Genomic DNA, 13774 nt, shown 5'->3' with positions numbered 1-13774 from the left:
CATTTTTGTAATAGAAATTCCTTTCACAAGGTAACGACGGCCAGATTTAGAGGATTTCATATTGTTAATAATTCCCCAAACAGCCATCTGACTGTGTTGTTTTAAAAGCCGCTTAGTTTTTTGCTTTGGAGTTTATGAAAATCTCCCACTCTAATATCCCGAGAGCCAGCCTATAATTGTGTTATTAAATCAATCGGAGCGGATTACATTGTAAAATCAATAGATGGCTGTAATTGCATATTAGAAAGTTGTTCTGCTGTTGTTGATTTTTTTTTACATGGATAATTATAATAAGCGTGTTTACCTTAGCGCTGATTTGGAATGAGTCTCACTAAATGATGTATGATGAGCTTGGCACACTCGCTGCCAGGGGCCGTGGCATCCTTTGGGACAGCAAGGACAGCACTGGCGGCATGGGCATGTGGGTGGCATTGACCCAAGAGGGTCCCACCAGTTTTGCAGGGTGGCAGCTCAGAGTTCAGGGTGTCTCCCAGCGCTGGCACCTGGCAACAGAGCACACTGGGGTTTTCGGGAGACAAATGATGGGGTGCAGGCAGCAGACAGCAGTCACAGACAGCAGTCACTGACAGCGGTCACAGACGGTGTCCCCGGGGGCCAGCTTGGGAGTCCCAGGAAGTGCCATGGGGTCTCGCTGCCTGTCTGGCAGCTGCCCAGGTCTCTGTGCAGTTCCCCCTCAGCAGTATGGAGCAATAGTCAAGCCCCAGTGCCCACTCCAGCTCGGGGCAAGGCTGCAGGCTGTGAGGTTGGCAGTGGGACACCTGGGGCTGCGCTTTCACATCCAAACTGCTCACTTGCCACCCACCTGCCAGAGCTCCAGGATTGGCTTTGCTGTTACTTTTTGGGGGTGCCAGGCCAGGGCTGGCTGGGTGGGGGTACTTTGATCACAGACAGTTGCACTCTTCTTACCTCTGTTTCCCCAGCTTTCAAGCCACTGTTACCCTGTTAGATCCCACTGGCAGCTGGCTCCAAGGGCTGAGGCTTTTCCAAGGGGCTCAGTTGTCTGGGGGACAGCTGAGATGGAGCAGGTGATCCTAAGGACAGTGAGGGGATCGCTGAGTGGGAACAAGTGACAGCAGCAGGAGCTGGCATTGTGGCTTGGCTGGGCAGGACACCTGTCACCTCCAGGGGCCTTATGCAGCCATCAGTGTCACTTTGGGCAGCAGAGAGGACAAAGGCACAGAGAGATGGGCTCACCTCTGCCCTCATGCCAGCCAGTGGGCTGGGGACTCCCCTCCTTTGCTGGCCTCTCCTCATGCCCAGCTGCTGTCCCCTGTTAGGCACACAAGTGACAGGAAGGGATGCCACGAGAGGGTCTCGGGAGACACTCCAGAGACACGTGGCACTGATGGGGACATTACCTCTTCCACTGCCAGCCTCAGCCAGGAGGGTCCCTGGCAGCTCCTGGCAGCCCCTTGGGGAGCTGCGCACAGGGAAAGTCCTGAGCCTCACACAGATGCTGGGGGACAGGCGATGGCTTTGCCAGGGGTCACTGGGCACAGCGGGGCTGGGCAGTGCTGCTGGTGTGGCAGGCAGCATCCAGGAGGCCGGGCAGCCCCGTCCCTGCAGGCAGATGCCTGGCAGCAGGACAGCGCTGCCCGGCTGCGGGGGGCCCTCAATCCGGCACGCGGCACTGTCAGCAGGCAGCCTGCTGTCTCCTAGACAGTGAAATATGGCCACAATTAGCCCGGATACAGTTCAATTATGATAAACAGCGTTTGCACCCTTTAAGCTGTGATTAAAAGGCCTCCTCCCGTTGATAGAGAGACCTAATTTCACATTATTATCGCTGTAGCTTGATTATAAAGCACTCCCTGGATTTACAGTTGGGAGATGGATGTGGAGGCTTCTTTATCATTTACACATCAGTAATGATGCAGCCTTCCCTCCACCACAACATCCATCCAGCAGCGGCGGGGAGAGGGGGGCCTTGCCTGTACCCCCCTCCCGGGGCACCCTCTCCCCGTGTCAGCCAGGCCCCGCTGCCACACGCAAGTGGGCAAAGTCACCCTTACGGTAACAGCTTGATAAATGGGCGGGCGGTAATGAAATGGAGACATCAAGGCGTGGGGCGAGGAAGAAAGAGTGGTAATCGGAACGAGTGGAGCTGTCCCGAAACGGAGGGGAGCGGGAAGAAGGATCGCCTCTGCGCCGTGTGCTGTCAAGGGAGAAATTACACATTTACTCTTGCTTTTTCTTAAGGAGACGGCCCTCATAGATCAAAACATGGATTTACAAGCCAATTTTCAACATGAAATATAGACACTAGGAATCAATTTAAGCCCGGCTTCTATTTTAGCAAACGGTGCCTGAGTTTAGTCCCAGGTAAATAACACCAGAGCCTTCCCCTTTCCCATCTTGCTGCTCTGCCACGGCCCAGCACCAGGAGTGGCTGTGGCTTGCCATCCCAGCCACCTGCCACTTGTCAAACTCCAGTCGGTGAGCATAGGGAGGCACCACGGGCTGGCTCTCATGGGGACATAGATGACCCTGACCTTCAGGTTCAGGGCATGGATCCATCTCAGCGCAGCACTGGGTCGTGCTGGGATGCAGGTGACCAGTGCTGGGACTGGGAACTCTGCAATCACACCACATCACTGCAAGGTCCTTGGGACAGAGTACCTGGACTGGTGAGAGCACAGGCATGGCATGGGATTCAGAACTTGCTCCAGCAATTCTTGTTTGGATCATGCTCTAACCCAGTATCTCTGTGCTTTCTCCTTAGACGACTGCAAGAACATTGCCAACATCATGAAGACACTGGCCCATAGAGGCTTCATCTTCAAGCAGACCTCCAAACCTTTTTGATCCCCGAGGCAAGCCAGGCAAGGGCTGCATGCGCCCGGTGCCGGCGAGGCGGGGAGGACGGGCTCCAGCATTAAAAAAAAACCCGGCAACCGAGGCCAGAGGAACCGACACAAAAAAAATCTCAATTTCAGCTGTTAACTCCAGTAGAGGTTGTATATATGGGAAGGCAAATCTGTGTAGACCTGATGTGACTCCCTCTCTGGGCTGCTCCGGACATTATGCCATGCTAGCGGACAGCCGCGTAGGGCGCTTGCACCACATTTTAGACTTGTAGTTCGTTCTTTTTCTTTGGCTCCTGATTTCCGTCCCTCCCTCCATATCCCACCCCGTCCTCCCTCTCCCACCCCGTAGCCAGAGCATCCCCCATCTCCACCCTGGCATGGGCCATACCCACCTTCCCTTCTTCTTTCTCTTCTCTGGTTTTATGTTTTCAGGCCTCGACGGCTGCTGCAGCGATGCCGGCGTGTGCCTGCACTCGGGCAGCACTCACGGAGGCTCAGTGTGTCGAGACGGCCCCTCGCCCTCCCCGCCAGCTCCCCCCGCCTCTCCCCTGAGCGCCTTTTCCCCTTTTTGAGTCGACACTAACCCCTCTCTGACTCCTGTATGTGACAAACGCGATCCGTCTCTTTATGTTCAAGGTGAAGTGCCTGTATTCTCCGCTGCAGAGCCCCTGGCAGCCCCGCCGTGGGCTGCAGGGTCCCGGAGGGCTCCCTTCAGTGAGGCAGGGGCCCAGCGGACAGGCGGGCGGCAGGAGGGAGGTGACAGTGTCCGCATGGAGCCCCGTCCCGTCCCCGTTCCGTCTGCTCGTGCCTCTTGCGGGGCTGGGCGGGATGCCCGGCCCTGCCTCGTCCCTGCCGATCAATTCCAGCTCCATGGGGGACAGGCCCGCCACAGCACCGTGTCCGTGTCCGGTGGTGGACGTGCCAGCGCGCGCTGGCCCCCGGCCCACAGGTACCTGAGCAGGGGAGCTGCAAATTGCCCCAGGCCCCTGAGCGTGCTCCCCACCAAGCTCCCTCGGTTCCGAGCTGAGGCTCAGCCCCCACGTGCTGTGCCCCTCACAGGTCCCCGCGGACGCTCAGCAGCAGCTGGCTTGTTGCCTGAGAGAGTTGCCGAGCACATCCCCTCCGGCTGGGTGCGCTCCCGGCTGGCCAGGGCGGTTGGGGGGAGCCGTGGGGCGGGCTGAGGGCGCACGTCCTCTCGGTGTCACCCGGCCCCGGGGCCCTGCTGAACGGAGCCCTCGTCCGGGCACTGACCTGCAGGGAGGCTGCAGCCCCAGGCCCGTGCATGCATGGCCTGGAGCGAAGCCGGTGACGGCAGCCAGAAGGGCAATACAGGCACTGAACTTGGCGGTACATGACTGCATGGTGTGTGGTGTTCCAGTTAAACCAACCGATAATGCAACCCCAGCATTTTCATTGTCTAGTTATTCCAATCCTTGCTGTAAATGTGCCACATGAATAAAGTTTGGGGGTAAAGGAGCCCGGGCTGTGCCCATGCATGTGCAAGTTTGTATGGGGGCAGAGGGAGGGGAGTGCCACCTGGATAGGTGGGAACAGGGTGCTCCCTGAGGGATGGCACAGCCACGCTCCCCATAAAAGGGTTTGGCTGTGAAAGGGCAGTCAAGGTTCCCTGCTGCTGGGAGCACTGCCCCACCCTCCAGCATGGGCACTGTGTGGGCACCTGCCCCAAGGCAGCTCTGCCCTGAGGATCCCACCAGCCCATCACAGCTGGGCCTTATCCAGGGGTGCACCCCACGCAGTTTTCTGCCCAGTGCAGGGTGACAGCCACCACTACATCCCACTGGCACCTGTCACCCTAACCTGTAGTCTGGCACACTGTACCCACACAGCTGCCACTGCGTTTGGAGCATCTTGGCTACAGAATGGAGCCAGCGTGGCTCTGCTGGGCCCTGGGGCACCTGCTCTGCCCCACGAGTGTAATGCTGTGGGGTGCAGGAACCACCACTGCATCCAGGTGCCCAAGGGACCTGCCCTGTGCCAGAGTGCCACCGGGTGACAGGGGTGCAAGCATCCAGCTAGCACTGAGGGCAGCTCCCAGAGGGCAGGGGCAGTCCAGCCCATTTGCTCTATGAAAAGGTCACAGGGGTTTTACCAGTTCCATCTGTGCAGCCCCTGATCAGCTTTATTGACCCTTTTTCGATGGGAGTCGTCTAATTAGTTTTTTATGAAAACTAAGAACTTGGCCTTTGCCCTCTACTCCTGCAGGCGAGAATGTGACTCAGAGGACATTGTCACGGTGGATCGATGATGGCAAGTTACACTTGGAAGGCAAGTGTAGGGGACACAGGGTGGGCAGATGGGCATCAGCCAGAGCAGGGCACACAGCCAGGGCCACCAGTGCCCACAGTGGCAGCACATAAACCCAGACTCCCACTGCGATGCCTCAGCCCCTCCAAGGCCCTGAAAAACAACTGCAGGAACCAGACAGAAGCCTTGGGTGGGGCAGCAAGAGGTGGAACTCTTCTGACAATGAGCTGGGGACAACACAAGTGTTTCAAGCAGGGGCAGCCCCTTACACAGGCAGGGCAGCACTTGCAGGTGTCAGGCACGAAGAGTTACTGGAGGAGAGCAGGTACACAAGGGCTGGGCACCAGGGAGCTCTCCAGCCTGCTGTGGGCAGCACAGGAGCAGCCTGGCTCAGGACATGGCAGCCTCAAAGGCAGCAGGGGCTGCAGCAACTCCAGCTGTCACCTGGTGACTGAGGCAGGTGGGCTCGAGTGTTTCAAGCAGGGGCAGCCCCTTGCACAGGCAGGGCAGCACTTGCAGGTGCTGGCACGAAGAGTTACTGGAGGAGAGCAGCTACACAAGGGCTGGGCACCAGGGAGCTCTCCAGCCTGCTGTGGGCAGCACAGGAGCAGCCTGGCTCAGGACATGGCAGCCTCAAAGGCAGCAGGGGCTGCAGCAACTCCAGCTGTCACCTGGTGACTGAGGCAGGTGGGCTCAGGGACAGCCAGCAGTTGCCAGCAGGGTCAGTGGCAGCCAGCCTGCCTGGGACGGGGGTGAGACAGCTCCATGCACCAGAGCTGGTGGCCACAGGGCAGCCATGGGTGGCCTGGGGCAGAGCTTTGCACGTCCCTGGGGCAGCTCTCCAGCACCTGCTGCAAGTGCCTGGAGGTTGCACTGCTCCAGAGGTCAGATGGGGTCAGGGCCATGGCACTGGGCAGGTGACAGCTCCCACTTTTCTCTGGAGCACTGCAGTGTTTGCCCCAGCAAGGCCCCTGTCCTGTCCCATGGCTGGAAGCAGCCAGCTGTCTCCAGGGGCTCCAGGACAGCCAGCACTGCCCCTGCACCTCCTCATCCTCACCCAGCACAGAGTGCTCATGGCTTCTTCACCCTCTTGATGGAGAAGGAGCTGAAGGCCAACTCCCTTCACTTCCTCTGCTCCAAAATGTGGACAGGAAAGAAAGGGAAAAAAAAAAAAAAAAAAAAAAAAAAACAAAAAAACCAGAAACAGAAGGGGGGGAACCTGGGTAGACAGGAAAGAAAAAAAACCAGGAACAGCAGGTGGGAGCACTTGGGTTATGGCAAACACATCCACCTGTCTCAGAGCCAGCCCCAGGGCTTCAGCATCACTCCAGGCAGTGCCAAATGGACTGCCTGGCTGAAGGCAGAGCCAGGTCTTTGCATGACAGGAGGGACAGAGCTAATCCAGCAGTGACAAGGGAGTGGGATGGCACCCTCACAGGGGATGTTACCTCCCTGACATAAACAGGGCTTGAGGATGGTCAGGAGGAAGGGGCTGAGCTCTGCAAGAACTCGGTGGCCCAGGAGCCCTGACCAAGCAAGCCAGCATGCACCAAGCCCTAAGGAGCAGGACACTGCATCTGAGTGAGACTGTGCCAGGTGCCCCATGGACCCTCTGGCCACAGCCATGGCAGGGTCAGCCCCCGGAGCTCTGTGGGTGGGGTGCCCCAGGCACGGCACAGCTGCCGGGTACCCGTGTGCTGGCTGCTGCAGGGACACGAGGGGCCGGAGCCCCGGGGCCCCACGGCACAAGGCACGGCAGGCAGTGGCACAGGGACTGCAGTCCGTGCCTGCCGTGCCCAGCCCCGCAGCCCTCCCTGCTCCCGAGGGCTGCAGAGGCTCTGCCCCAGCCCAAAGCGGCAGCAGGGCCCGGAGGGAGCCGGGCCTGCCCGTCCCTGCTCCGTGTGCTCCCGGCGTCGTGGGAGGCCGCGCTGCCTCCCCTGGCGGGAAGCGGCCCCCAGTTCCCGCCGGGCAGACGGCAAACAGAGCATGGAATTTGCACGGCTGAAAGTTAAATACAACACACACACGGATTTCGTCAGAGGCCCTGGCACCGCTGCCTTCGTGGGATCCGATTAACGGGGAAATAAAAGGGCCAGAGAACCCACACAGCAGAGTGAGCAGATGCCCTATAAAAATCAAATACAGGGTAATCAAGGGGACCGAAAGGTACATTTAAAAAAACAAAAACCCACCCTGGAAACAAAGGAGCTGGGCTTTGTGGCTTTCCTGGGAGGGCTGCAGAATTAATGGGGAAGAGCACATGTGTTTGATAATCTTTATATGGCAAAAGACCCATCTTTCAAATATGTCACAAATTCATATTAATCACCTTCCTATTGCCTTCCGTGGCACAGCTATTCCAGTTGCCTCGGGCAAAATTGGGAACTGTCTGGTTAAAAAAAATGTTTTACATTATAATTTACAAGAGCTTACAAGTCTAGTTTCTTTTAATGGAAAGAACGATTAAAAAAAAGAGAAGAATATATATACACCCTGGTATATATACACTATATATATTAAAATATATATATATAAAAGACAGATATTGTAACTCCATCTGGAAAGAGAGAATGTTTGATCTTAACAATGTAACTTCTAGCTTTCAAACAGGCTCAGAAAACAAGAAGTCAGCAGGAGTTCAGATAAAGGAAGCTTAAAAGTCAAATAATTCTGACTCTGAACCCGAGACTTCTTAGACTCAAGGTCCTTTCCTTTACCCATTAATGGGCTGACTTGTGAGCTCAGGAACAAAGTGCTGCAATGTGAGGATTTCTGAGAGTCACTCATTACAGATCACTGAGTGGAGTCTGAGTTGCGGAAATCAAAGGATCCAATCTGGAGTAACTGGCTGAACTTCTGCTTGGAACTAATTTGTTCCGAGTTCGGCTCACCTTTCACCTCCCAAAGGCCCCGAGTAAAGTCCCTACCGGGGTCAGCCTCAAACAGCACCGGGGGGATCCCAGCTCGGCTTTAATGGTCAGCAATGGGCACTGCAGCCCCTGGGAGAGCGTGGACAGGCACCAGGGTAGGAGAAAAGTGGTGGACACAGCAGGGCAGGACAGCACCAGGCTTCCCACTGCCCCACGGGCTCTGGGACAGATGCCTCTCCCAGCCTGGCTAACACACCCTGCTGACATGTCCCCAGTCCCCACTGCTGGCAGCTGCTGACAAAACCAGTACCTCAAAAGACCCTGGTGTGCCTTTGCCTATTCATTCCAATTCCTGGAAAGGAATCCAGACATGCCAGGCAGCACTCAGGAGTCAAGACTCCTAGTCCTATTCCTGGCTTTGCCACTCATTCCCTCCAACATCTGGAGCAAGATACTTCTCTCCAGGGAAACAAATCTGGCTTCAGGGGAGCAGCTGGTTTGGAGGCTGAACTAATCCATGCTTAATCCAACATGTAGAGTGCCATGAACAGGCAGTGCTAGACAGCACAAAGGGATTCTCCAACTCAGAGGAATTTGAAGGAGGGAGATTAAATGATACCCCCAAAGGCCCTGGCAGCTCAGTGGCAAAGCACACGCTTGAACTCGGGAGTTCAGTACTGGCGTGGCAGGGTTAAAGCACTGCAGCAGGACAAGGGCAGGTGTCATGGCCAAGCACCCACGGCTGCAGGAGGCAAGGGAAGGAATGGGCATCAAAAAGCACCACTGTGCTTCCACAGGCTGCTTCCTCAGCACCGTGACCTAGCCCTGCTGTCCCCACCACAGCCTGGGACACCTTGGGGCCATCGCTGTGCAGGGTGGGGACACATGCATGCACCCACCAGCCATCCCCTTCTCAGTGCTGACCAAGCCAAACAATCTTCTGAAGGCAAATTTCAGCCATGATGCTGGACAAGAGGCACTGGAGCTGCATCTGCCAGCTCTGGGCAGGGCAGGGAGGATCACCAGGACATGACCTCTACTCAGCCTATCTGGGGAAAAGCTGGCTGTGGGCTGCAGGGTGTTGATGTCTCTCTCCCACCACCACATACCCCAACAACTGTAGAAAGGTTCAGGGCAAGCACGCTGCCAGGCCCTGCCTGACTTTCCAAACATATCTGAACCAGGCAGAACATGGTACAGCAGCCCCATTCTCTTCCTCTCCAAAATACCCCTCCAGCTGGGATGTAATTCCCCCCCCTCAAAAGGTAGCAAAAAATGGTCACAGTGTGAATGTGCTTGACCTTTTGTCTTGGACTAATCTAATTGTGTCGTCTTTGTGTAATCAGCCGGTAAAGGTCAGTGCTGTATTTAACATGGGGGCCCTTTAGGTACTGAATTTGCCTTGCAGTGAATTAACTTGATTATATTTCTTTCAAATATGTCAGAGACCAGGTCAGTTTAACCCTCTCTGTGCTGCCTGGGCCCATGCCTTTGTTTCCAATTCCAGGAGGTGGCACCGAGGAACAATGTGGTCAGAAACAGACACATGGGCTCCCTCCTCCTACAGGTATGGCCACCACCACCATCTCTCCCACCTTCCCAACAAGCCAGTTCTCAAGGGACACCAACTGTACTGTAAATCAGCCCGAAAAGTTTGCAAACCAGGACACTCCAGACCGCAGGGAGGGAGGGGTGAGATTCCAGATTGAATGCAGTAGGGAAAAAAAATAATAATTCAAAAGACTCCTTTACAAACATGAACCTGTCTCAGTGGAACTCTTCCTTACGACTCAACATTGTCACAATCAAATAGGACATTACTCAAGTCCAGGTTAATGTGTCGCCTCTGCCGTTGACAGATAAGGTGTTCTCAATATCCTGCAATACATTATACATTTCAGAAAGTAAAGGTCTGTGCCGCTACCAGGGGCAGTGCGTCGGAGGCGTCGCGGATGCCACGGTGTGGAGATGGGCAGCTTTCATCAGGCAGTTCAGCTCAGCTGTGCCAGGGGACTGCACAGAGGGGAAAGCAGCCTCAGCTGATCCCCAGGCTTACCCTTGGCCCTGAGGCAGTGGTGAGGGGCTGGGCAACCTGCCCTCCTGGAGGCAGGGAGGAGAGGCCGGTGATTCACATCCTGCAGAGGTACATGCACAGGACATTGCCACAGGGCTTGCACTGGAAGAAGCCCTAGGCCAGGCTTTTCTTTCTTGGCACTGGAAGTAGGGTACAAAAACCCTCCTTTGCTCTTCAAACACCTCTGTCCTTCCCAAGCCTCCTGCTCCAGGGTCTTGGGCAGGTCATGTCTCATCACCTGAAGACTGCTTTCCCCACCTGCTTCCCTCTGCTGAGCAACCCTTACGAGGCTGTATCTAGAGGGAAAACACCTCAGGTTTGCAGCTGTACTGTTGCTGCCTTAGAACAAGCTCTCATCACCCAAAGCCTCACCGCTTTGGTCCACAGTGGCACCCACACCAAGCCATCTGCCTGCATGCAGGATGTAGAAAGCCCTGCTGACCCCACCTGTAGCACCAAGAACACTGTCCAGCACAGGAGACAAGCCCAGAGAGCAGCACTGGGACTTGGGGGGGAACAGGCGTGTTCTGCTCCCTTGGACGCGCATGCCTGGAAGGAGAGCAGGGCAGCATCCCCAGCGCTTGTCAGGGCATCTGCGTCGGAGACCTGAGTGCGCCCTGCTCTGCCCCCCCGACCTTCCTTCTCACCGAGTTGGGGGTCAGTGGTGCTCCTACTACATCGATGATCTGGTCCTTGGTATCTGCCTTGCCCTCCTCGATGCCAAGCCCTGTCTGGCCATCTGGATGGGCACCTTCCACGCTGAGGGGGCCGATGCTCCCAGCTTTGGCCAGGGCCTCGTAGCGGTGCCGCAACATCTGCAGCTCGTACTCGCAGTTGGCAAAGGCTTGTTTCAGCTCGTACAGCAGCACCAGGTCGCTCCGCAGCTCGTTGAACATCTGTACAATCTCCTCTGTGGGCATAGGGTTAAGATCTAGGAAGAAGAAACACTCCCTGTTAAACACCCAGACCTACAGCCTACAATGAAAAAATCCCTATAAAGGTCTCGGCTGCTCTTTCATTCCCACAAAGATACGCCAGGAACCTCACTCCAATAACACGGATCAGTAGCAATTGGTATCCCTAAGGGCTGCACTCCTATTTCTCAGGCTGTCCTTTGGTTCTGACCAAGGATTAAGGGTGAACCTGCAAACTCCAGGACTCAGCAAGTGAAGGATGATGGAAGACCAGATGGCTGAACCTTGCCACCCACCAGGTCACATGGAGGGAGCTGTGTCTTGCAGAGAGATTGGACCCACGCTGCTGCAAAGGGCAGAAGAGCTCCTGCTGCTCCCTACACCTTCACCAGCAACAGGTGGACAGGTTGAGTTCTCTTATTGCTCCTCACAGGGCAGGTCCAAGGCAGAGAACTGCTTTGCTGCTGTGTTACTAACCTGTTTGTAGCAGCAATTATCAGATCTCCTCCCCACACCTTGCATTCTGCTGCACCCCACCATGCACACACACAGAGCCAGGAAGAGCTGCAAGTTGTGCAGAAGGAAAGGATGAAGCTCTGCGTGTTTGCCCTGATACACAGCAGTGCCCCTGTCTGCAGGGCTGCCCACATGACCCCCTTCCTGCTGGCACTGTGTTCCACCCCCACAAAGCCCAGGTGTGGTTCTGCACTCTAAGGTACAGCAGGGCCACAGCCCCAAGAGACCCTCAAGATATGTGAGTTCTGTGAGGCAGGAGTGGGGAGTCAGGAGCCCCTCCTTACCCTCATGGAAAGTGAGCTCCAAGAAACAATCACATGCTTCCCTCAGGCTTCCCTAGCAAGCACAAACAGCAACTGCCTTAGCTCTACAGCAGAAAGAGGAAGCCATCCTGGCTGAGCCACTTTCACCAGCCACAGGAGGCCTTCAGAATGGCACAGACAACACATCGAGCCATAAACCAGTTGGCCCAAAAAACTAACAAGAATTAACAGAAGTCAGTGCTGGGGACAGGCTATGTGATCTCTTGTAAATCATTAATAAGGCTTCTATTTTTCTTTCTAATGTTCTCTTTTCCTACCTTTAAATGTCTCTCCAGCCACAGTGCAGGGGGAAGGGATCATCAGGTGTCTAATCAAGAGACACTGCATGCTGGGACCTGTAATACCTGCAAACTGTCCCCACTGCATGGAGAGCAGCCGCTGGCCACAGGCTGCACTTCTCCCCCTCTAGCCACGAGCAGGTATTGTACATGTTAAGTGAACCCTTCTTTCAGCTGCTAAGACACTCGAGTTCAAGAGTGAGGGATGTGTGTTTACTCGCCTTTCAGCAGAGATGCTCCAGATTTTCACACAGCATGCAACCTATAAAGGGGGGATGAACAGTCCCAGATGCATTTTGGACTTGCCACCGTGAGCAGTAAATTAAGAGGAAATGAAGCTTAAAAGCAAGACAGGGCAGCCCTGAACAATGCGCGTGCCGTGGTCACTAACACACTTAGAAGTACCTCTCCCGGCAAGGCTGAGATTTGCCTTCCTAATACTGTGCTGCCTCTCTTGATGGTTAAAAAGGCCCAAACAAGAGAGAAACAAAGGCTCTTTTAAAAGATTTTTCTACTGGGAGGAAAAAAAAAAAAACCCTGTGCATCTTGTTCTGGCTTTTACCCTCTCTTTTTTTTTTAAACACATAAAATATTTTAAAAACCATTCACATACTGTTATTCAAGAAACTGGCTGTATTACTAGGGGAAAAAATAGCCCATCTCGAGAACAAAGGCTAGCTCTGTGTGTCTCTTTCTCTCTCGCGTGCCCCCTTTACTCACCTACTCCGAGTTCCATCAGCATCTGCTCCAGGGCTTTAATCTTCTTCTGTCCCACCGAGCTTGGCAGTTTCATCTGGAACACAAAGGTAACAGAGCCACACAGCTCAGAGATAGCCCTCACTCACAGCCGTCTAGTTCAAAAGGCAAGAGAGCTTTTCTTTTTATAGTGCAGGGGGAACAAAAAAAAGAAAGGGAGAGAAAGGAAAATCAAGTGGTAAGAGAGGGAGACAGGGGCTGAAAGTTTTCAGACTAGGTCTGAGGGCAGGTATTGAAAAGCCCGGTCGTGAGGGCTTTTATTTTCTCTCTCGTGTGTGTGCAAGACACGCTGTTTTACAGTTTCCATGTGTCACTGAATTAACAACAAAAGTTCTTCTAGGCTTCAAACCCTCTCCTGCGGTGCCCAGCCCATCAAAGGGCTCATTTACACAGCGGCTAATGTGCAATGCTGCCCTACTTTATTCGCTTTAGCCGGCCTGATTAGACTCATGCGCTAACAGACTCACTTCTCCTTTTACCTGCTGAGCCCCAGACCTGTGGGATTCATTTACAGAGCAGGCTTTGTAACAAAGGGGAGAGACAGAGAGAGCACAGTTACTTGACTGGCGGAAGTGTGCACACACATTTACATCGGAGCTAAGGGGCTAGGTGAGAGAGGAAGCATCAGATGTGAGCTATGAAAGGGAATTGGAGCTGGCCAGGAGAGGAAGAATGCACACACTTAGCAGGGTCCTTCCTCTGCATTCATTTGGGCTCTAGCAGGAGTGCTAGCTGCTCAGACCAAGCATTTATTAGATTACCAGCAGCACAAATGCAGCTGGCACAATATGGCAGGGAGAACAGGTTTCCAAGCCCTGCGGACATATTCAAGAAGACATGAAAGCACTCGGCTATGCCAGAAGACGCACCAGGAAAGAAATGGTTCTCAGTTCTGCATTGTCCAACACCCTTCTGCACGGGCACAGGCTGTCCTTCCTCACACCTCAACC

General features: G+C 54.7%; 2 protein-coding genes and 1 long non-coding RNA gene across 4 annotated transcripts in view; 1 reads left to right on the top strand and 2 right to left on the bottom strand.

The window, feature by feature from the left end:
- ERI3 (ERI1 exoribonuclease family member 3) overlaps positions 1 to 4320 on the top strand; it is a 119851-nt gene extending 115531 nt beyond the window's left edge. Inside the window, exon 7 of the mRNA XM_039711433.1 lies at positions 2744 to 4320. Within this exon, the coding sequence (XP_039567367.1) occupies positions 2744 to 2826 (83 nt within the window). The 3' untranslated portion in view covers positions 2827 to 4320. The remainder of the gene's footprint in view (positions 1 to 2743) is intronic.
- Positions 212 to 2734, bottom strand: LOC120503194. Its single transcript, XR_005627677.1, has 2 exons — positions 928 to 2734; positions 212 to 503 (listed from the first exon to the last, which is right to left on the bottom strand). It is a non-coding gene; the product is annotated as an uncharacterized LOC120503194 (long non-coding RNA).
- Positions 4321 to 7522: 3202 nt separating the features above from the next.
- The window catches only part of DMAP1 (DNA methyltransferase 1 associated protein 1), a 28605-nt gene continuing 22353 nt past the window's right edge, over positions 7523 to 13774 (bottom strand). For both annotated transcript variants that reach the window (XM_039711427.1, XM_039711428.1), the window contains exons 9-10: positions 12789 to 12861; positions 7523 to 10968 (exon numbers count right to left, since the gene is read on the bottom strand). In XM_039711427.1, the coding sequence (XP_039567361.1) occupies positions 10622 to 10968; positions 12789 to 12861 (420 nt within the window). In that variant the 3' untranslated portion in view covers positions 7523 to 10621. The remainder of the gene's footprint in view (positions 10969 to 12788; positions 12862 to 13774) is intronic.

The sequence above is a fragment of the Passer montanus genome, unplaced genomic scaffold (assembly GCF_014805655.1).
Source record: "Passer montanus isolate IOZ18808 unplaced genomic scaffold, ASM1480565v1 scaffold25, whole genome shotgun sequence".
Taxonomy (NCBI): Eukaryota; Metazoa; Chordata; class Aves; order Passeriformes; family Passeridae; genus Passer; species Passer montanus.
This window is presented reverse-complemented; position numbering and strand designations above follow the sequence as displayed.